Source organism: Phocoena phocoena, chromosome 20 (assembly GCF_963924675.1).
Source record: "Phocoena phocoena chromosome 20, mPhoPho1.1, whole genome shotgun sequence".
NCBI classification, from domain to species: domain Eukaryota; kingdom Metazoa; phylum Chordata; class Mammalia; order Artiodactyla; family Phocoenidae; genus Phocoena; species Phocoena phocoena.
Window position 1 is genome coordinate 52,324,939 of NC_089238.1, and position 22,612 is coordinate 52,347,550.

The following is a 22,612-nucleotide window of genomic DNA, read 5'->3' on the forward strand; positions in this document are numbered from 1 at the left end:
GTATGAATTGCAAGCGAGGGTTGCAGGAGAAAGAGAAGGTGATTCTGAATTTTTAGTATTTCATAGGAATAAAGATTTCATAGGAATAACAAGGAAGAGGAACAGGTTTTTATGGGAAGATATATATGGTTTAGTTTTTTTTATAAACTTATTTATAAAATTTAAAATTAAAATAAAAAATTTAGTTCCCTAGTCACACTAGCTACATTTCAAGTGTCAATAGCTACATGTGGCTAGTGGCTGCCATATTGGTCAGTGCAGATATAGACCATTTCTGTCACTGTGGGAAGTTCTATTGGACAGCCTGATCTAAACACTGGAGGCAGCGATCTGGGTAGAAGATGGAAAGGAAAGGGGCAAGAGCAGAGCCAGAGAGACTAGTTCAAACCAGAATAATGTGCACTACATATGTGTAGCTCTTCACACAATTCATGATTTGGCAACAAGCAATGTGAAAGCAGTGCAAGAGATGCTTAGGGGCTAAAGAGCACATGGTTGGAGACCCTGTTGTGGGCTCAGAGGTTGGGTTGCTCCCCTGAGGAAGGGACACATCAGCCAAGAATAAAGTCTGAGTAGGCATTGGCCAAGTGAAGAGAGGAGAAAGAACATTCTAGATCAGAGGACAAGCATGTGTGCAGGCCTTAGTGGGAAGGCAGCTTGGCGTTGTATGGAGAGCAGGATGCCTGTGGTACTGTGAGGGAGGCGGTGGCAAGTGGTTGGAGTGGAGGCTGGTGAGGGAGACCCCCAGTAGGACTTCTTGACTCCCTTGTGATAGTGATACAGACGTGGCCCTCGGTCCTGCATCCACCTGCCTCCAACATGCCCCATCTCGGCCCAGAAATGTTAGGACTCACCTTTCATTTGCACAGACCCAAGAGTGAGTGTTAAAGGGCCCCCTGTCTGGCTGGCTTCCTTCCAGAACACCTGCCCTGCTTTGTTCTGCTGACAGACGACGTCTTCCACCAAGGCCAGCAGTTGGTTGATGTCCATTGAGTTCGTGAAGTCCCAGCCGGAGCAAGGGGGTGGCACCTTCAGAGCTTTGAACAAGGAGCTGATGAATCTCCACAAATCCTGCAAGTCACCCAGAGGGAAGGGGACGTGAGCTACAGGTGAGGGGGCAGCAGAGTGGTCAAGAGCACTCGCCCTGGGGCTGGACAATCTGGGTCTGAATCCCAGCTCTGCCTACTGAGACATGACGTTGGGCCACCCTGAGCTTCTGTTTTGTCCCCCATAAAAATCCCTCTTCTAGGATTTCAACTGATACATTCCAGGCTGTATTCCTTGAAGTGTGGAACACAGTAGGTGCTCAATAAATGCTTAACGTGTGCATGAATGCAGAGGGAATTCTTTCTGTGTGCTTCCAGCCTGCAATCTGTTTGAAAGTATAATATTTTGTACATAGTAGGTACGCAAAAATGTGTGTGCATGTGTGTATATGTTGTAGGTGTTTGCGTGAATATATGTGCCGGTGTGTACATGCATGTAAACGTGCGTATGTGGCATGTGTGCACTTGTGTGTACATGTGTTTTCAGGTGTGCACATGTGTGTACATGTGCACGCATGTACATGTAGGTGTGGGTGTATGTCTGTGGATGTGTACACGTGGCATGTGTGTATGCATTCATGTGTAGGTGTGTGCGTATGTGTACATGTGTGCTCTGTGCAGATATATGTGTATATGTGTGTACACGTTTGTAGGTGTGTGTGTGGTGAATGTGTGCACGTGTGGCATGTGTGTATGTGTGCATGTGTAGGTATATGTGTGTACTGTGTGCACATATGTATATGTGCATGTGTACACAGTTGACAAATCTTAGTGACTGATGCTGTCCGACAACGTGGGTTGTAGGCCTCAAACCCCAGTCCCCACCCCCTTCTGCCCAGGCTAGAGCTCCCCACACTGCCGGGGTTGAGGACCCGCCTTGGTCACTGCTTCAGGTGTCAGAAGACCATCCTCCACAGGCTGCGGTGAGGGGGCCAGGCTGAGGGGGCCCCCCATCCCATTTCCCAGCGTTCTGCTCCTTGGTTACCCAAGGACGGGTGCTCCAAAAAATCTGAACGATCAGGAGGTTGATGGGAAACACGAGGAGCCCAATCCAATCATCCAGCCCAATCATCACTTCCTGCCAAGTGAATTCGACTTTACCTGGGGCAGATGGAGGGAGGGGGCCAAGGGGAGAGTCCCCTCCACCCCTTCAAGAAGGTGGCTGTGCAGTAAGGGTTAACCTTGCCCAAAGAGAGGTCTGCCCCTTGAGTGGCTCCTGGGAGGTGACCACTAAGCCCTTGGGCTGTCCTGCCTGGTGGGTATGCCTTTGTTTACCTGGGGTCTTGGGCCACACCATATAGTCTATGCTAACAATGTGATTTATGGTGGGGGCCTTGGTTGCACCGTATCACCTCAACCTCTGGAGGGGCTGGAGGCTAAGGTCAGCCATACTGGGTTCAGCCATGTCTATGCAAGCATGCCCCAATAAAAACCTTGGACACCAAGGCTTGGGTGAGCATCCCTGGTTGGCATTACTCCATGCGTGTTGTCACACATCATTGTCAGGAGGAGTGAGCGCTGTCCAGACTCCACTGGGAGATCATAACTGGAAGCTCCACGCTTGGTCTCCCATGGACCTTGCCCCACGTGCCTCTTCCCTTTCCTGATCTTGATCTGTATCCTTTCTCTAATAATTACGAGTATAATGGCATTTCTGACTACTGTGAATCCTTATAATGAATTATTGAACCTGAGGGTGGTCTTGGGACCTCTGGAATTGCAAGGCATTTCTGGGGCAGTGACAGTTCATGTCCACCAGCCACTAGCCCTGATCGCCATGACAGTGGGAGTTACCCAAGCCCATCTTTTGCTCAGCTGGGTCCTTGGGGACACCCCAGAACATGATGGTGGTCAGTATGGTACAGAGGAGCAGTGAGAAGCAGCAGGACACCTGGTGGGCATGGGTGAAGTTGCTCCAAGCTGAGTTGCTGAAGATGGAGTACCAAATGTGGCCATCCTGGAAGCCTGTGGAGGTCTTCATGAAAAACAGGTGGCTGTGGACAGGCCAGGGGAGAGGGACAGGCATTTAGGGAGACAGGAATGGGCAGAAGCCTAGTCTCTTTGGAGCAATCCTGGGATGAGAGGGAGGGATTTGTTTCTAAAATTCATCATCTGTTTTTTTTCTTTTATAGAAGAAATACAGCATCATAGTAGCATCACTTCAAGTTAATGATGGGGACTCTGGACAGAGTGGTTGGAACCCTAGACGGCCCTCTTACTACTGCGTGACCTCAGGCAAGTTACTTTACCCTTTGTACCTCAGTTTACTCATCTGTAAAATGGGGGTAATAACAGAACCTGCCTCACTGGATTGCTGAAAGGATTAAAGACAATAATTTTTTTAAAGCATTTGGCAAAGTAGCTGGCATATAGGTGAGTGTTCATCAGTGTTAGCAATAATTTTTGTTATAAGTTTTAAATAATAATATATAACTCTAATATTATTTGTTTTCTTATAATTAGGGCATTAGAGAATAGTGGTTAAAAATCCAAGGCTTTGGGTTCAGACTTAGTTTGAGAGAATAAAAATTGTGAGACAGGGTTTCTGAAAATGGCACCACATTCTCCTAAAGAATCTGTATTATTTCCCTATGAGTAGAATGTAGTTTAACCACAGGAGCTATTCAAAGGCCCAGATTATGCTAAGAGTATCCAGAGTAGAGATTCCCAGCTGCCGCCTGTCCTGATTGGTCAATGCCAGAACCCTCCAGGGTTGTACGATGCTTTGTCACTCGGGGGTGTTCCGGTGGCCTGGACTCAGAGTACAGGTGCAGAAAGAGAGAGGTCAGTTGCCAACAACAGTAATTGTCCATGTTATTTGTCTTATTCAACAAATATTTGATGCCCCTGGTGCTGTGTCCCAGGCTCTCTGCTGGGCACCAGGGATTCACGGGAGGGATGAGGAGCTTTTGCCTTCAGAGAGCTCCTTGCTGAGTTTCTGGGCATCCCATGTGCTGATGCCCTCGGAGATAATCCCTGCTTCTGTAACTGAGTACTTAGTGTGAGCCGCGTAGTGTGCCAAGCACATTCCTACATCGTCTCATGGGACCTGGGACCCCCTATGGGGCAGGCACATTGAACTCGTCATCTTTCAGATGCGGAAGCTGAGACCTGGAGAGGTGCGGTGACATATCCAGGGTCACGCGGCAAGTCAACAGCAGGCGTGTGGGACTTTGTGATCCGTGCCCACGTCTGTGTTATACCTCTCTTGGGGTCCAAGTCTCTCTGATTCAGACTTTTTCCCCCTTGGAGGCTGAGATGCTCACAGTGGCAGCTGGGAGGAAAAGTCATCTTGCAGTAAGTGCACTAGAAGCAGACTGAATGCCCATCCATAGGAGAATGGTTGTGGGACATCCATTCTGTGGAATATCATGCAACCAATAAGGAAAATTTGACCCAAACATACCCTCCTGGAAGGATGTGCGTGATATATTATTAAAGAAAAAAGGCAACATAGTTAGAGTAGCATGCCATTTAAAAAGTTACAAAATAGCGCTCTGTGGTGTTGTGTGTGTGTGCGCACATGCATGTGTGTACATTTGTATCTGTTTATTTGTGTTTGGGGACAGATGTGGAAGGATGCACGACAGGAAAGGGGGTGAGGGAGTGAGTAAAGCAAGGGGAAACATGCTGAAAAATGCATCTAGGATAAAACAACATGAAGAAGAAGCTCCAGGTGGCCAGACGTTGAATCACCATTCAGATCAGTCTGTTCACTCATGTAAACAATATTATTCTGTGACATTCGTAAGTAAATATGGATAAGTGTTCCATAACTGTTATCACCCCCTGAAGATAATTCTGTCTTGGAGGGTCCATGTCCCTTCAGGGCCCTTTCACTGCAACAAGAAAAGCTGGTTATCAATGTCACGCACTCAGAGCTACCCCGGCCCACTAGGTGAAATGTGCTTTTATTTGGCTGTGACTGAGTTATAACGCAACTTCCCTAGAGATGAAAGAACAAAGTAAAGAGCATTTGCTTAAAATGAGAAAATATAGTACGTGAATTGTTTCCTGTCCTGCTCTGTGGCCACTGGAAATACCTTGTCAAGGACACAGTCTCCGACATTGATGGACAGCCACGAGTTGCAGAGGAAGTACCACTTACCGTCCATTGTCAGGTCATGCACCAGCACCCGGCTTACGTACCTGGAAGGGACCCACACTTTTGAGGATAATGTGGTGGGGGGATGAGACTTATTTGGATCCCATGAAGGTCCAGACCTGAGCCCAAGAACGAGAACTCTTGGAAAGAGACTTTGTATTTTTCTTCATTGCTCTTGGTGACTTGATCAAAATGCCCCAATCAGTGGGTGAATTTGGCCTCATGTGGGGAGTTCAGCTAGTGTAGACCGCCAGCTTGGAGGCTGCCAGGTTTTCACAGATATGCTGCAAGAATGTGCATTCTGAAACTGTGAACCCTCACGCAGGGCAGCAAGCCCAGGGTCACCGGGCTTTACAAGTGAGGAAGGCCAGGTTGTCGTGTGTATAGGGAGGTGCAGGCTTGAGCACACGAAAGTTGGTCCTCCTGTGGGCTTCCATCCAGAGAATGAGCCTACCATCCATTCAGCACTTCGTGGCGATCATCTAACCTGATTTAGATCTTTGAGGCCCAGGAAGAAATGAAATCATCTTGCCTCTGCTGGGAGGTCAGATCCAGCAGCAGTTGCTTTACAGGGAAATAAGAGTAATGATAACAAGAGGCACTCTTTATTGAGCATTTACTGGTGGGGACTGTGCTAAGAAGCTCTTGACATGCACTTTCTCCTTTCAGGAAGGATAGTCCCATCAGGCATGCAAGAGCTACCTCTGTTGAGGTCACACAGCCTCCTGGGGAGGCTGACATCCTCTGTGACCTTTGGGTATAGAACCTGGGTGTGATCAAAACCCAGGCATCTCAGCCCAGCTCAGGACAGCTCCAGAGCCCCCTGTGTGGTCAGCTGAGCTGTCTGTGGGCTGCATCAAAGCTCTTCTCCTTCTGCCCATCCTACCTCCTTCCCTCCCTGCCCAGGGGCTGATCCCAGGCACTCCTTGGATAAACAGCCTCCATATTCAACTCCATCTCAGAGCCGCTTCCCAGGAACCAGCCCTGCAGCTGAGGATCTTAAAGCATTAATGTATTAGTGTTTTTGTCTTAAATGAGTCAAAGACAGTGGTCTAAATGCTGTGTTTTCCTAAAGCTGCCAGCCACCGATGAGTGTTCAGGCTGGGGACCACCCATCTGAGTCACTAGTTTTGGCCTCAGACAGTGGGAAGGAGTGTTGGCTCTGAGCTTGCCAGCTGTGTGACCTGGGCAGGTCAGTTATCTTTCCCGAGCTTAGATTTTCCCACCTGTAAAACAAGGATAATAACAGTGCTTGTTCCAGAGGGTCACTGTGAGCATCCAGTGAGAAAAGCACAGGAAGACCTAACTTAGTGCTCTGCAGAAGAGCTGTTCTTAGGTCTCCTACTGGAGAATCAGCCCAGTGTCTCATCTACTTTCCTCGTATTGGGCAGGGTTTGTCTTTGCAATAGGCATCTATCCCATTTTACAGATGGGAAAACGGAGGGCTAAATGACAGGTTGATGCTGCAGATGTGTCAAGGGAGGGACTAGCATTGTGTGGCCTGTGGACTGGTGGGCCTCTCTGACCCTTGGTTTCCTCATCTGTGAAATGGGGATCCATTCTATGTGTCTTACAGAGGCTCGTGAGGATCAGCAAAGCAGCAAATGCACAATGCCCAGCCTTGGTCCTGGCACTTAGTAGGTGCTTGTGGTTTACCCACCCCTGACTCACCAGGATGGCTGGTCCCCTGAGTCGTCATGCCATAGCCGCAGGCCCCTCAGCTCCCCCAGGGGAAACAGGGTGGAGAGTAAGAACACATCCACTCCTCCTCACTCAAAACCCGGGATGTCGGGGTCTGACAGGTGGTGGGGCTCACTCTCTCCATCCAGGCCATATAGGGTGACAGTCACCTGAAATCCAGAGACCAGTAGTGGCCAGCTCCACGTGGTAACTGAGCCCCGTGTTTCACTGGAGGTGTTGAAAAACCAATGAAACCCAACAAAGCATGGCCTTTTCACCTCCTCTCCTCCCATCTTGGACCTGCCAGAGTTACTTTTCAGTTGTGTGAAGATTTTGGGGTGACACTATCTGCATTGACATCCTGGAGATGAGTTACACTCATAAATGCTTCCTGATGACCTTTTCAGACTTCTCGAATATTTATTTGAAAGGGCTGGAGGGCAAGAACTGGTTTTTCTCCCTAGAGATTATATTCTCAGTGCCTCCCAGAGTTCCCGGCTCTGAGACAGGAATGAATGATGTCCCACTACTTTGAAAATACATATTCCCAGGCCCCACTCCAGACCTACCAAGAATACTGGGCACAGGGCTCAGGACTCTGTATTTTTCTGAAGCCATCCTGATGATGGCTGGTGGCCATGCCTGATTTCCGGAGCCAAAACCAACTACAGCAGATGACACCTATGCTCCCCTGACATCCATCACTCAGCCTCACCACTGTGGGGTTCCCACGTCCAACTGCCAGCAGCTGTGCCTCTTTCCCTGGGGGTTTCTGTGGATGTTAGAGCAGCAGGTTGAAGGTAGCAGAGAACTGATGGCCCCTGCAAGCCATTTTCCACCAATGCCTGGTGGGATTGGTGGATAAATAACCCAGTTCACTTAGTCCTCAGCTGGGATGACTTTGAGGCCCACGTTCCTTACTGTTTTCCAGAGTTCCCCAGTGGGATTGGGCTGCAGTTGCCCACAGAGGTAATGGGGTTGATTATGCGCCCCTTATTTGTTCCTTCCCTTCCCTACCTGGCTTCCCACTGCTGTATGTGGTGTCCTGGGATCCCCTCTCAAATCAACTACCTGTGCTTGAATCCTTGTTTCAGAGTCGGCTTCTACAGCAGAGTCTCCACTGTAGGACAGCTCTGGGGCTGTCCTGTGTGCTGCAGGATGTTTAGCACCATCCCTGGCCTCTACTCGCTAGGTGCCAGTAGCATCTCTTCCTCTCCCAAGTTGTGACAACCAAAACCACTTCCAGCATTGCTAGCTGTCCCTGGGGGCCAACCAATTGAGAACCACTGTGCCAGGAGAACCGAACTAAGACAGTATCAATTGAAAGGTGACTGCAACTCTTCAAGAAGAGAAATGGCCTATGGATCACAGATTTTCATTCTTTCTTTCCCTGTAAGGTCAGCTCTTCAGTGTCAAATGGAAGTGGGATGGATGTTTCATTAGATGGATGAAAGTGATTCCTGCATTTATTCAACAAATAGTTACTGAGCATTTACTCTATGTTAGCTGGTTAAGGCCCTGAGATGCAGCAATAAAATTTTTTTTTAATTTAAATAAAAATAAATAGGGCTTCCCTGGTGGCGCAGTGGTTGAGAGTCCGCTTGCCGATGCAGGGGACGTGGGTTCGTGTCCCGGTCTGGGAGGATCCCACATGCTGCGAAGCGGCTGGGCCCGTGAGCCATGGCTGCTGGGCCTGAGCGTCCGGAGCCTGTGCTCCGCAACGGGAGAGGCCACAGCAGTGAGAGGCCCACGTACCGCAAAAAATAAAAATAAATAAAAATAAATATATACATAAATTAAAATAATAAGATTTTTAAAATAAAAAGTAAAATGTAAGTGGACACATGTCCTGCTCTCATGGAGCCTAATGTCATTTTTTTAAAAAACAGGGACTTCCCTGGTGGTGCAGTGGTTAAGAATCTGCCTGCCAATGCAGGGACACGGGTTCAAGCCCTGGACCGGGAAGATCCCACATGCCGCGGAGAAACTAAGCCTGTGGGCCACAACTACTGAGCCTGTACTCTAGAGCCCTCGAGCCACAACTACTGCAGCCCACGTGCCTAGAACCCGTGCTCCACAACAAGAGAAGCCACCGCAATGAGAAGCCCTCGCACTGCAACGAAGAGTAGCCCCGACTTGCCGCAACTAGAGAAAGCCCGCGCACAGCAACGAAGACCCAACTCAGCCAAAAAATAAATTAATTAATTAATAAAAAACAAAAACAAAAAAAACAATGGAGATTTCTCCAGGATAGTACACACAGTGCCTGTGGTTCTCAAACTGTGTTCCGTGGAGTTCCATGGAGCACAGTTTCAGTAAAGGAAGCTTGGAGGCTGCTGCAGGGGATGCTACCTTCTCATGAGTGATAGGGTGAGGCCAGACTTAACTAAGGATGCTGAGACATGACAGAGACAACCTGCTGTATGCTCCACAGCTAAATTTAAGGATTTCAGAGAATTCATAAACAAATGGAATTGTGTCCTCATGACCTCTAGTCAGCCTTCTCAGGGACAGATGGATGCCAGCTTATCAGTTTTCCTAAAAAACGTAATTCACGGCTCGTTTTCAAATGGTTGCCATTGTTTGTTTCTTTCCTTTCTCCCCTTTCTCTTAGAAATTCTGTTTTCCCCTTTATTCATTGATAATAGTCTACTGACTGTTCTTCATATGTGAACACTTTGTGTGCAGGTAGCCAGCTGTCTGAATTATTTTTTAATAGGATTAAATGAGAAGACCAGTGAGTACAGTACCAGACCCCAACTCTCCCTTAATTTTTAAATATTGGGGCTTAGGGTGTTATTTTGTCTGGCAAAAAGATACTTTTCTCAAAAAAAAAAAAAAGCAAAAGTGAAAAAACCCTACAACAAAATCCACTGGGCTAAAGTAACTCAACAACGGACTGGCAGGTGCTTTGCTGAGTGGGACGTGCTGATCAACCGAGGTGTCTTGCAGGTCAGGTACCTTTGAGGAAGTGGCTGCCCCCCTCTGGTGTCCGGTATAAATTGTCACCAGGTAGTGGTACTGGGCAAAGGGGTCATTGTCCTCCAGCACTGTGACCTTCACCTGGACAGAAGGATGGCATTAGGAGGGCTCTGCTTGGTGGGTTCATCCACAGCACAGCAGCCAAGAGTGAGTTGGGCATTCATGGCAATTAAAGGGGGAAAGCAAAACTATGTATGCTATTGATTCATTCTATCAGGTGAGAACTGTTCTTTACAACAGCAGGGTTTTCAGTGAAAACCAAGACTTTTAAAATAAAAAAATACATTCATTATTAAATACCACCCAAAGTAGTCAAATTGGAAATGAACTTGATATTAAGCTGAGAATGTTTGATGCTTGAGCTGATGAATGCAAACTCTGTTCATAAACAATTTCTCATAACCTTGGTAACCAGATTGTGCCTCTAAGGGAATTTAGAAGGAATGAATGTTAAGTTGTTTTCGCAGAAAATAAATAGCAGGAGTTGGTCAGAGCTGCAGAGCGCTCTGTGATGAGCTGCCCAGATCTCCTGTCAATGGAGGGCTGTTTTCCCAGTTGCCCAGGTGGTGTAGCCAGGAATGCAAGAGTCGCCTCTGTCAAGGTCATGCCCCATCCTGGAGAGGCCGATATCTAAGAACAGATTGATGCATTGCCCAAGATCAAGACCTGGGCTTCTCAACCCAACTCAGGACAGTTCTAGAGCTCCCCAAGGGGTCCCCCAGCTGTCAGTGGGCTGCATCCCAGCTTGACTTCTTCCCCTGCCCATCCTGCCTCCTTCCCTCCCTGCCCAGGGGCTGACCCCAGGCACTCCCTGGTAAACACCCTGCATACTTAACTCCATCTCAGAGTCTGCTTCCCAGGAATGAACGTAAAGCTGAGGGACTTAACGTATTAATGTTAAATCCCTTGGGCAAATCAAAGACAGCAGGATAAATGGGGCAACTATTATCTTTTTAAGTTTCATACCATCCTAACACGCTGAGAAGTATTGCTGTGTATAGGGGCGGTAGGGAATGTTGAAAGTTTCAGAGCTTTGTGACAATGCATCCTTGTATTCATTTGTGCGCCCAGTCACTCATGAATGTTTATTGAAGGCTACTATGTGTCAGATATGATGCATGTATCAGAAAAATAATCAGAACTTTGTTGTCACAATTGGTTGCACAAATGGTTATAGTTTGATCTCGTTTCTATCCTCAGACCTGACTTATTGTCAGGCAGATCTGGGTTCGAATTCTGGCCCCCTGGCAGGGAGGTGGCTTTGGACTAGTTAATTGCCCTCTCCACTCCTCACTTGCCTCCTCTGTAAAATGATAAAGGTGCTGTGCAGTAAAGGGTGAATTCAGCAGGCTTGGGTTATCCAAACCCCACACATTCCAAAGCATGGACCGGTTTTGGCCAGCTCAGGGAAGATAACCTCTAAGTCCTTGAAATAGCCTGCTTGATAAGAGTGTCTGACTACGTGGGGCCTTGGGCCACCCCAGGCAGTATGTGCTAACGATGTGATCTGTGGTGAGGGCTTTGGGCCACGCTCTGTCAGTCTGACCTAGGCAGGCATGGGGAGCAGTGGTTGCTGGAGACTAACTGAAGTCAGTCATGCAGGCTCCATACTTATGGGACTTACTCCCAAGAAAACCCTGGGCACCAAGGCTCAGGGGAGCTTTCCTGGTTGGCCGTGCTTCACATGTGCTGTCACACGTCATTGCTAGGAGAATTCATCTGTCCCTAGGACTCCACTGGGAGAGGAATATTAGAAGCTCTTGCCTGATCCCTCCTGGACCCTTTCCTTTGCTGATTTTAATTTGCACCATTTTCACTATAATAAACCATAATCGTAAGGATAGTGGCTTTTTTAAGTTCTGTGAGTCCTAGCAAATCACTGAACTCGAGGGTGGTCTTGGGGACTCTCCGCACAGTACCTTCTCCTTGGGACTATCGTGAGCATTAAGTGGGGGTAGTACCTGGCACACAGTAAATTCTCAATAAGAGGTCAGTTTCATACTCCTCCTGATACTTCGATGAACAAGGACATTTTACTGGTCAAGAGGCTGAGGGGCCAGCTTACCTGAGATGACTCCAGGGGTCAAGGCCTGGATTTGCAGCTGGCCCCTCAGCTCCCCACCTGGGCTCCATCCCCTGGAGCCCCTGCGAGGGGACACTCCTGTCTTCCCTCCTGCTGCTGGGGACTGTGCAGCCTCACCTTGGCCTGATCCTGAGCGTCCTTCCTCCTCACCCAGATCACCACCAGCACGTAGGCCACACAGAGGCAGCCTATGGTGGTCACGACCACAGGGCTGTCCGCGAAGGTGGCAAAGAGCTCAGCGGTCTGGCGGACGTCCACGGCATTGGGCATGACCAGGAACGTACTTCCACAGAAGGTGAGGTGGTTGCAGAGGCGGTGTATCTGGGAGCGGGTGGTCCGTGGCCCCCCGCAACCCCAGAGAGGCCCTGGTAGGGATATTCAGGGAGCACTTCCCCGCCCGCCCGAGCTCAAGTGGGGAGAACTGTGGGGGGACACTGTCCTGGGGAGGGGCTGGGGAGGCTGCTGGGAGACCAGCTCTGGGATTCCTTTGGGCTTTTTTATTTACTTAAGAATTAATTTTAAAATGCAGAGAATAATGTCTATAATAAGCATCTTTGCACCTGTCGTCCTCAGTGAGCAACTGTGTCCATCTTGCCAGTCTGCTCTGCTTTTTTTAGGTAAGAAGTATTACGAGTAAAATTGAAGTCCCTTCTGTCCACCAGCCTCCAAAAGCAGCCGTCACCACACATTTGGTATGTGTCCTTACATTGCATTCTCCCACCGGGTGCTCGTTCACTGGGCAGCTATTTGTCGGGGGCTCCTTCCAGGCCAGGCAATGGGCAAGGTGCTGAGAGGACATTCAGGGTGACCAACTCATCTCAGTTTGCCAGAGGCTTTCCTGCTTCTCACACTGAAAGCCCCCTTAGTCCCAGGCAAACTGGGACAGTTGGTCATCTTACACTGAAGAGCAAAAAAAAAAAGACGGAGGTTGGGGGAACCATGCAAGAAAAAGGGAAGGACAGATATTTAAATCCTAAGCTGGTGTCTCGGCACCAGGAAAAAATTCTCTAAATTTTACCCACCTTAGATCGAGGCACCTGTGGCACCCCTGTCCTGGGCTCACACTTTGGAGAGTCCCAGTCTAGCCGTCCTCAGGCTGCGCCCTTCTGCACAGGATGAAGAGTCGGGGGCGGAGCAGGGCATGCCCACCACAGCACATACCACTCAGCCAGGACTAGGGCGAGGTCCTAGGTGACCCCAAGAAAGATCCCCCGCTTAAATTTTGCACTCTAGATGCCTCACTTGCCTCACCTAGTCCTGGTCCTGGCATGCCCACTTTTAGACGGTGGTTTGGGGACCTGGACTTCAGAATTCGCTGTTACAGGGCCTGCCCAGACCCATTCCTCAGGGTCATCCTTCTGTGGAGGACTGGCTACTGCTGTGGCCATCCCTGGGCACAAGGGTGGCAAAATTTGGGGAAACGGGGCGTGTAGATGGAACTTGGGCACGAGGTCCCTGGTGGTGTGGGGAGTGCGGTTGGGGGAGGGAGGAGACAGGGATGAGGCAGGGCAGGGCCCCCATCTGGCTCTTAATTCATACTCTGCACTTAGGGGCAGTCCTTCCCTAAAGCCCCCAGCCAGCCTGCAATCCACCCAGGGCCATTTGGTGGGTAAAGATTTAATTCAAACCTACAACCCAGCACTACCTTTTCATTCCAGGGTCCACAACGAGGTGGTAAGGTAGGAGGCAACAGAAAATACTGGCATGCGGAAAGTTCTGTGCCCAGCACCTGGTGAGGAAGAGCCCGCAGCAGCCCAAACATCCCAGCAGGTAATTCTTTTACCTTGAACGAGCCACCGAGGGAGGTTGACCCCTCCAACAGCTATGGCGTCAACTGCTTTATTGACAGATTTCACATGGGTCTTAGTTCCATGTTTGCTCACCGTTTCCCAATCCTGGTCAGCATTTGGCATACAGCTGTGGGTCTTACAGGAACCCTTGGCACACCCAGGAGGGGTGGGGCTAGTTCAGAGAAGAACCCCAAGCTAGTACCAGTGACAAGACCATCTCAGCGCTGGGAGCCCAGGGACCAGACCTGATTTATGCCTAACATCTTTGCCCTCCTGGGTTTTCACAAAGACTTGGAGGACAGTGGCTTTCCCAGTCTTTTCCAGCATGAGAGTCCTTTTGAAAACCATAAATTAATCTGGAAAGACCAGAAAATTTTCATGAGATCCCCTCGTGACAGTAGTTTCACCTTTAGTATCCTTCGAGAAAAATGTACAAATAATGCAGTTCTCAAACTCCTTGCAACAATTCTGCATTTCCCCCCTGATAAGGTCTGCAGTTTACAGATTTGGAACTTTCTTTAGTTATTTTGAGAATACAGTTGTGGTTTTCCGTCCAAACTTAGTGATCGCATTTACTTATTTTTTTTCCCCATTCACTTATTTATGGCTCCTCAATGATCTCTGTATTGAGATCTCTGTATCAACATCTATATAATGAGCATCAGGTACACAGTATTGGGTTAATATAATTTTGGCACTATAACACAGCCCCCACATTCTTTTTTTTTGCGGTACGCAGGCCTCTCACTGTTGTGGCCTCTCCCGTTGCGGAGCACAGGCTCCGGACGCGCAGGCTCAGCGGCCATGGCTCAAGGGCCCAGCCGCTCCGCAGCATGTGGGATCCTCCCGGACCGGGACACGAACCCGTGTCCCCTGCATCGGCAGGTGGACTCTCAACCACTGCGCCACCAGGGAAGCCCCCACATTCTTTTGTACACCCCACATTCGTGTATGTGTGCATTAGTAGCTGTATATTCTTAATAACATAATAAGCACCTGGGAACCCATGACTCCACTCAAAAGCTAGGAACTTTCCAATAAGTTACGTTTAGCTAAGTGGTCCTCCCCCAATCCGTCCCCATGCTCCCCCTCAACCCAACCACATGCTGAATCCTATGTCCATTGTTTTGCTTGATTTCCATTTTATATAGTTTTGTCTTCTCTATGCTCAGAGTGTCTAACACAGCAATCACTTTAATCTGTGGAGCACCTCCTATGTGCCAGGCACCACATTAAGTACTTTATACCCCTAACCTCGTCCAGGTCCCCTCGTCCAGGTCCCACCCTGTGGTAAGTGGCAGCCATCCTTTATCCCCATTTGCAGATGGGAAAGTTCAGAGAGGTGGGGTGCCTTGTCCAAGGTCACCTTGCAAGTACTGATGACGTGGGATTGGACCCAAGTCTGTCTGATGGCAGAGCCAGTGCTGCCAGCCCCTGCACCATCCTGTTCTGAGCCCCGGCCTTGGAAGGCAGGCTGCAGCAGGTATTCTGCCAGCAACGTGGGGATCAGACAAGCTTTTGGTAGCGAGGACTCTAAAAGGTTGCAACACACCCAGGGTCTCGTTCACGAGGTACAAAGACCTGTGCTTCAGGTGTGGAGGACCCACTGTCTCTTGGACATCTCAACGTGCCTTCGTCTCTTCTTGGCACTTTGAGGGGGGCTCCCTATGTGTGGCAGCTGGAAGTAGGAGTTGACAAGGAAGCCAAAATGCAGCAGAAACAAACCCGGAAGGAGCTTGGCTTTAAGTCCCCTTCTGTGGCTCTGCTGGGACCTGGCTTCTTACACTACTTATGACTGTTGTCATTGGACATATGTGCCATTTGCTTCTTGTCTGTGTCCTCTGCTAGACTGAAAGCTCACTGGTTTTTCTCATCATTGTATCCCTATCAGTTGGCCTTGCACCTGGTGAATATTTGTAGAATGAATGAAAGAAGGTATATGGTGTAGGGGATGGAGACAGGTGTGTGACAAATTTCAACTAGATGTGGAGGTTGCTGTTCTTGGGGAGGGTATGGAAGTCCAACAGAGGGAGACTGAAAACATCTGCCACCCAAAGAAGGTGGCATTGGATTGGGAGATCGAAGGGTGAATGGGAGTTTTCCAGGCAGGGTAGGGAAGAAGGGTGTCCTGGGGGAGACAGCAGCATATGCAAAGGCATGGAAGAAGGAAGGGGGACACTGATACCTCAGGGATGGCTTTTGATGGCCTCAAAGCCAATGTCTGTCACCAGGACAGTGTCATGGGCTTGGGTCCTTGGAGGCAGAGCTGAGCTGCCCTGAGACAGGGATCTGATTGCAATTAATAGGGCCCCATGCCTCCAAGGGCTCTGTGAGCTCTGGAGAAGCAGTGCGTCACGTCGCTTAGAGCTTTTGCTCTGCGGACAGACCTGGGTTTGAGTCTCAGCTCTACCACCTTCTTATTTGCTTCCCTTTCCTTACCTGGCACCTGGAGTTGTCCCAAGTCCCCTGGACCCCATCCCAGAACACAAATGGGACAGGAAGTTGGTGATGTCAACTGTGAAGTCCCTGCTGGGGGCCGGCTCCAGGTCAGACTGGGGGATCACGGTCAGATAGTAGATGCCTTCTCCAAAATGCAGGTCCTCTGGGCTCAGGATCCATGTGGACAGCCCATCTTCAGGAAGCGGGGGTCTGGATCCGTCTGAAGCCTCATGGAAACTGGACTAACATGACGGGAGAGGGGCACCAAGATGCCTTGGCAGGGAATCTGATCCTGATGGCTGCCCCGGTGTCCTAGGAGTACCCTCTCCTCCTGAGACCAGGAGCATGGAAGAAGAGGCACTCCCAAGTCAGGGTGCTGAGCACAGCTGCCAAGTCAGACTGACCAGGTCTCAAATTCTGACTCTGTCCCTTCTTGGCTGTGTGACTTTGGGCCAGTTACTTAACCTCTCTGTTTTTATCTGAAAAGTAGAAATTTTATTCTTCTTCATCCCTAAGGGCTATTATGAGGATTGTAATGAGTTCAGTTCTGTGAGTGCTTGTCAGCTTCTTCAGGGCAAGTGTTCACCTAATATCACCTAGTAATAGTAATAATACCACCAACAGAAATAAGCACTGAATGTAGCAAGTGTTTTTCTGTTTTTCTTTTTCCCTATGGCCCTGATTCTCAAGTTTTAAGCTGGTCACATCCCCCAGGAAGCAGCTCAAGAAACTGGCCCAGTGGTGGGACTACCTGGAACAGCCGTTGGCAGGAGGTGAGCTTGGGCGTCGTTGCTGGTCACGCTGGGGTGGTAGCCGTAGCCCAGGCTGAGCATGAGTGGGATGTCAGATCTCCAGTGCAGCTGGATCCCCAAAGCCACACCCCCTGAAGTCAGGTTCACCCACAGAGCTTCAGGTCTGGTCAGGTTCAACACAGTTGGCTCGCTGTGTCCTTCTGAAAGCTGAGGCAGCAGGATCTGTCATCAGAAACAGTCAAATCAAGGGTGTGCGAGGACAGGAATGCCAGTGAGCGTCAGGGCTGCTGGGCAGGGTGAGCCCCTGGGGACCCGAAATCCACCCTGCGCGCTGCTCTTTCCACTAGTTTCCGGGGGCTGCCATGACAAATGACCACAAACCTGGTGGCTTAAAACAACACAAATCTATTCTGTTACAGTTCTGGATGCCAGAAGCCCAAAACCAGTCTCACAGGGCGCAGTTGGCAGGGCTAGTTCCTTCTGGAGGCTCCAGGGGAGAATCCCCTTCTTTGCCTATTCCAGCTTCTGGAGGTGCCTGCAGTCCTTTGGCTCATGGCCCCTCCTTGCATCACCCAACCTCTTGCTTCTGTCATCAAATCACCTTTTACTTTTCTGGAGTCAACTCCCCCTCCGCCTGCCTCTTAAAAGGACCTCTTGATGACACTGGGCTCACCCAGATAACCCAGGATCATCTCTATATTTCAGGATCTTTAACTTGAATCACATCTGCAAAGTCCCCTTTTGCTACGTCAGGTGACGTATTCACGGCTCAGGGATGAGGATGTAGATAGCTTGGGGACGTTTATTCAGCCAGTACTCATCGAGCTGCTCACCCCAGCTTGGGGCTGCATCTGCACAGAAAGTGCACAAGGGTGGCATATGAACTAGTGGTGGTGTCGATCAAAGAGTGGAGCAAGTAAGATTAAGTTAGGAGCACAGGCCGCAGAGGCACAGAGACCTCTGTTTGATCTTGACTCTGCCCTGTATTAACTCTGGGACCTCTGACCAATTAACAGACCACTTTGAGCATCAGTTCCTTTTCTTTTTCTTTCTTTCGTTTTCTTTTTTCTTTTTCTTTTTTTTGGCCTCACTGCACGACTTACGGATCTTAGTTCCCTGACCAGGGATCGAACCCAAGCCCTCAGCAGTGAAAACACGGAGTCCTAACCACTGGACCGCCAGGGAATTCCTGAGCCTCAGTTTCTTGTCATCAGTAGAATACATAGACTCATGGAGACTATTCAGAATGTTATCATATACAAAATACTGAGTCAGGTGCCAGATACATAGTAGCGCTCACCAGTTAGTTGCTGCTATTCCTCTGCTTTTACTCTTACATTAGAATTTCTCACAACCACGCTCCACTTAATCAGCTCTCCAGCTTAACTGATGCCCTCCATCCCCTTTTAAAAACAGACTGATTAATGCCCACCATGCACTTTTTATTTGCTCCTGGTGGCCCTCTACGGTAGACACAGGAATATGCCACCCAGCTCTCCCTTCTAGGAAGGACCTCCTACCCAGTCACAGGGAGTATGGTCAGCAGACAGGCTCCAGCTCTCAGCTCCTTCAGGGTCTGCCCTGAAGAATTTATTACTTATATTCCCTAGGAGCGGAGGACCTGCCATGCCATGCAGGGCCACGAGGGAAGCACTCGGTCAGGATGCAGGAGCAGGCGAGGGGGAAAGCCTAGTCCACAGCGTTATTGGGGTTTCCACAGGAAAGGCAAGACAGGGCATAGAAAACAGCTTAGGATTGGCCAGTCTGAATAATTCCAGCAGACTTTGGCTATAGGGCTGGTCTCTAGTTGGTACCTGGCCCTGGGATGATTTGGGGCAGAGCTTGAATATTGGCCTGGTGAGTGAGTGAGATAAAGGGGGTGGTTGGGGTATAGACTCAGGACTGGTTGGTGTTCACATGAAAGGTGTGCCCTGGCAGAGCCCTTGCTCTCTCTGAGAGAGCTGGCTGGCCCCGGGAGGGGCAGTCTCTCCCCGCCAGCAAGATTTTTAAGGTATCAAAACATCATAACATACAGAAGATAGCAAACACGATTGCTAGAGCCCTGGTGGCTGCTACTTGCTGCAGAGCCCCCTCTGGGTTGACTGAGCCTTTGTGGAGTCCGGATTGTAGTCTGACTTCTGTCCAATCTGTTTTCTTTCTTCACTCGCCACAAGCATTGATCTCTAGCAAGCATCTTGCACCACAAACACCTTCTCAGTGCCTGCTTCCAAGGAACTCAACCTACGACATCTCCTCTCTAGTAATCCTGGCAGCCCCTCCTGCCTGTCAGGCTGTATGCTCAACAATAGACAGTTGTGTCTGATCCCACACCCGCTAACGTCCATTGTACTTGTGATTGTAAGGGTCTGTTTTGATGATAGCTCTTTTTTTTTTTTTTTTTTTTTTTTTTTTTTGGCGGTATGGGCCTCTCACTGTTGTGGCCTCTCTCGTTGCGGAGCACAGGCTCCGGACGCGCAGGCTCAGCGGCCATGGCTCACGGGACCAGCCGGTCCGCGGCATGTGGGATCCTCCCGGACCGGGGCAAGAACCCGCGTCCCCAGCATTGGCAGGCGGACTCTCAACCACTGTGCCACCAGGGAAGTCCCGATGATAGCTCTTATAAAGTGATAAGTTAACAAAGTAGGAGTGTAAAAGAACTATTTGCATAAAAACTTAAGTTGAAGGCTTTGAGAAGACTCAATGAAGATGAGTGGGGAAAAATTGTTATTGAATTAGTCACTGATGAGAAAACTGTAGAAGATTAGAAAAAAAGTCACTACAATCTCAAAAGAATCTGAACTCATACCAGTGTGCCTACATTTTTTATTCACTTTAAAGAAAATCTAACTATGTTCAGGGGATGATTTATGTAGTGAAGATGATTAAAATTCCAATCAACAGATTTAAAGAAACTTTCAGTTGTACACCTTAAGATTGATGATGATGTACATTTATAGTTTTACGTTAAAATACAATGCTTAAGGGAGGATAAAGATCATTTTTAATGATTCTCTTCTTTAATCTTTCTTTTTTTTTTTTCCCATAACCGACCAACTTTTGGTCCCAACCAAGTTGAAAAAGAAGACAGAAGCACCTCCTGACTTCTGAGAGCACCCCAACTCTACCTCGATATCCTCCGACAAATTCTTCACAGGCATGAGCTGTCCACTAGGGCTGGTCAGAGGGAGGCCACCAACAGTTCCGCTGACATCGAAGTGACTTCACGCTGGGAATGGGTTCTTTGGGAAACTCTTCATCTGAAACCAGGAACAAAGAGTGTCAGCCAAGGGCCCCGAAGGCCGGAAGGTGACCAGTACCCTGTGTGAAGGATGAGGTTTCCTAAAATGGGATGGGCAAGTGGTTCTTGCCCTGTGGGGTGACTGGGAGGGCACCCCGCCTTTAGCTGCTGCTGTCTGTCCTGGTATGTGTCTTGCCTTCAGGATTGTGGCTTCAGAAAGCTGGGCCTAGAGAACCAATCAGACTTGTTACAGCCGAGCAGTTACTGGGCTATAAACGGTCTGAGCCTTTCTTCCTGCAAAGCCAGCAAGTCTCTAAGAGAAAGAAGTTTGTCTGCTTTCTCTGAGGCTCAAGGAGCAGAGAGTCAGATGTGCCCTAATTTGGGAATGGAAAGAGCCCTGAGTTTACTGTTTCCTAGCTATGGAACAAAGTCTGAAGAGCTTCTTTTCCAATGACTAATTAAACCAGGGCTGCTGGAGAAATTCCACAGCACAGTAGAAAGAGGATGGATTGGGGAGTCAGAGGCCTGGGTCTAAACCCCAGCTCTGCCACTTTGCTTGTGGCCTCAGGCAAGTCACTGAACCTCACCTGTAAAATGGGCATAATAATTCCATAATTGACAGGGTTGTTATCAACATAAATGAGCAAATATATGTGCAGGTGCTTTGCAAACTCTAAAGGGCTGTTCCCAGGGAGATTCCTTCCGTTGTTACCCTTATGTTCACAGGCACCCTACCGTCCTCCATGGAGCCAAGGGAGGGGGCAGCGGGCAGGGTGAAGGTCGCAGAGCTGGCAGCAGCAACGTGCACAGGGGAGCTTCGCTAACTCCGGGGCTGTATTCTTTCCACAAGGTGAGAACAGAGGTGCCAGGAGAGAGGGGAGAAGGTCAGATAGAGGAAGGTCTGCCCACCTCTTGCTCTACAGGGGTCCCGGCTTTAGCATCAGAGTGGGTGGCTCTTTGTGATCCCTGTAGATAGTCCTGCATATTTACATCGGTAGGAGCAGCACAGAAGGCAGCCAATGTCTCCACTCTGGGCTGGCGGCTCCCTGAGGACAGGGCTGTGGCCAGCTTTGCCTACTGTGGCACCCCAGTGCCTAGAGCAGCGCCTGCCTCATGATGGTGGTCGATACGTATTTTGTTGAATGAATAAATGAGCTTGGCTGTAGACATTTCTCCAGACTTATCTCCCCTACCTGCTTGACCTCTGATGTCATGGGCTCCCATAAAGCCATCTTTACTGGCCTTTGACCTCATCCCATCTGAGTAGGCAGGGGATCTGGTTTCAGACCCTAGTGCTGATCCAGATGCTGCTCTGGGAAACTGCCCCTGGGATCCAGGAGAGCACCCCTGGCAGGAGGAGCCAAGGGAGGGTGCTCGGAGCCGGGGGTCTCAGCGGTGCCTGCAGCGTCATCCAGCCCACGACTGTCATGGGGAGGGATGGAAGGGGGAGGGCATCCCCAGGTACTGGAGGAGGGCTCAGTGAGTGGTAGGCAGGAGCTCCACGGAGAAACTCCCAAGGCAAGTGCGTCCGGAATCCCCACAGGTCCACAGAGCAGCAGGCTTGCCAGACACAGTCTGGGTGAGGTTAAAAGTGGGCTAGTCCCCTTCATTCTGCCCCCTCACCTGCACAGCCCAACGTGACCCGTCTCTCAGGACACATGCGTGGCTCTGACACTGGCGTGGCGCTCACCACGTCCCTTCCTGTGCTGCACGAACACCCGACACGGGGACCTTCTCTTGGTGAAAAGCCCTTTCCACTCTAGCTCCCATCACTTCCCCCACTGCCAGGCAGGTCTCCTGGGCTCTGCCTGTCACAGGGTCTTGGGATGTGGGTGTGGCATGAGCCAGGTCAGGGGATACCACAGTGTAGCCGGTTACCTGTTTGTGTACACGGAGATGGAGGGGGCGGCCAGCGTGGCTGGAAGGCCCCTGGGCAGTCCCCCCCGGCAGGACGGCGGCCTGCATGTGCCCCACAGCTCCCAGCAGCTGGGGCACTATGGCTGTCTGGAAAAGGAAGCAGGGGATACTGCTGTGGACCGGTGTCCGTATACCACCTCTGGTTACTGCCACCAGGCTAGTGTGCCCTTTGGCGGGGACCGGCAGAGGAGCAAGGCGGAGACCATGATGGAAGGCCCCTTCCTGGGCACCAGGCGCTGTAGGGAACCAAGAGTGAGCACTTAGAAGATTCCAGGCTCTGCCAGCAGGTGCTTTACCTCCCCTGCTTGGCAGACGGGGAGACAGAGGCACAGAGAGAGTGATGACTTGTGGCGGCCACGCACTGATGAGGGGAAGCGCCGGGATCACGGCAGGGCTCACTGTGCGCCTGTCCGTGCTGCTCCATTGGACCCTGACATCTGCCCACAGCCCAGGTCTTATTCGTGGGGAAATGGAAAGTCACAGGCAGAGCCATTGCACGGGGTCACCCGGGCTCAGACTCCAGTCCCCATGCAACCCAAGCCCTTGGGTGAAGATGTGACGTCGCTGAAGCCAAGGCAGC

At 49.9% G+C, this 22,612-nt stretch overlaps 1 protein-coding gene across 1 annotated transcript in view; it reads right to left on the minus strand.

The window, feature by feature from the left end:
* The window catches only part of LOC136140335 (polycystin-1-like protein 2), an 86,164-nt gene that overhangs the window by 19,492 nt on the left and 44,060 nt on the right, over positions 1–22,612 (minus strand). Inside the window, 15 exon segments of the mRNA XM_065898405.1 lie at positions 855–1,071; positions 1,923–1,985; positions 1,987–2,147; positions 2,841–3,040; positions 5,049–5,195; positions 6,823–7,001; positions 9,793–9,894; positions 12,014–12,242; positions 16,124–16,175; positions 16,178–16,318; positions 16,877–17,099; positions 20,003–20,134; positions 20,828–20,954; positions 21,994–22,061; positions 22,063–22,115. Coding sequence (XP_065754477.1) covers positions 855–1,071; positions 1,923–1,985; positions 1,987–2,147; positions 2,841–3,040; positions 5,049–5,195; positions 6,823–7,001; positions 9,793–9,894; positions 12,014–12,242; positions 16,124–16,175; positions 16,178–16,318; positions 16,877–17,099; positions 20,003–20,134; positions 20,828–20,954; positions 21,994–22,061; positions 22,063–22,115 — 2,094 coding nt within the window.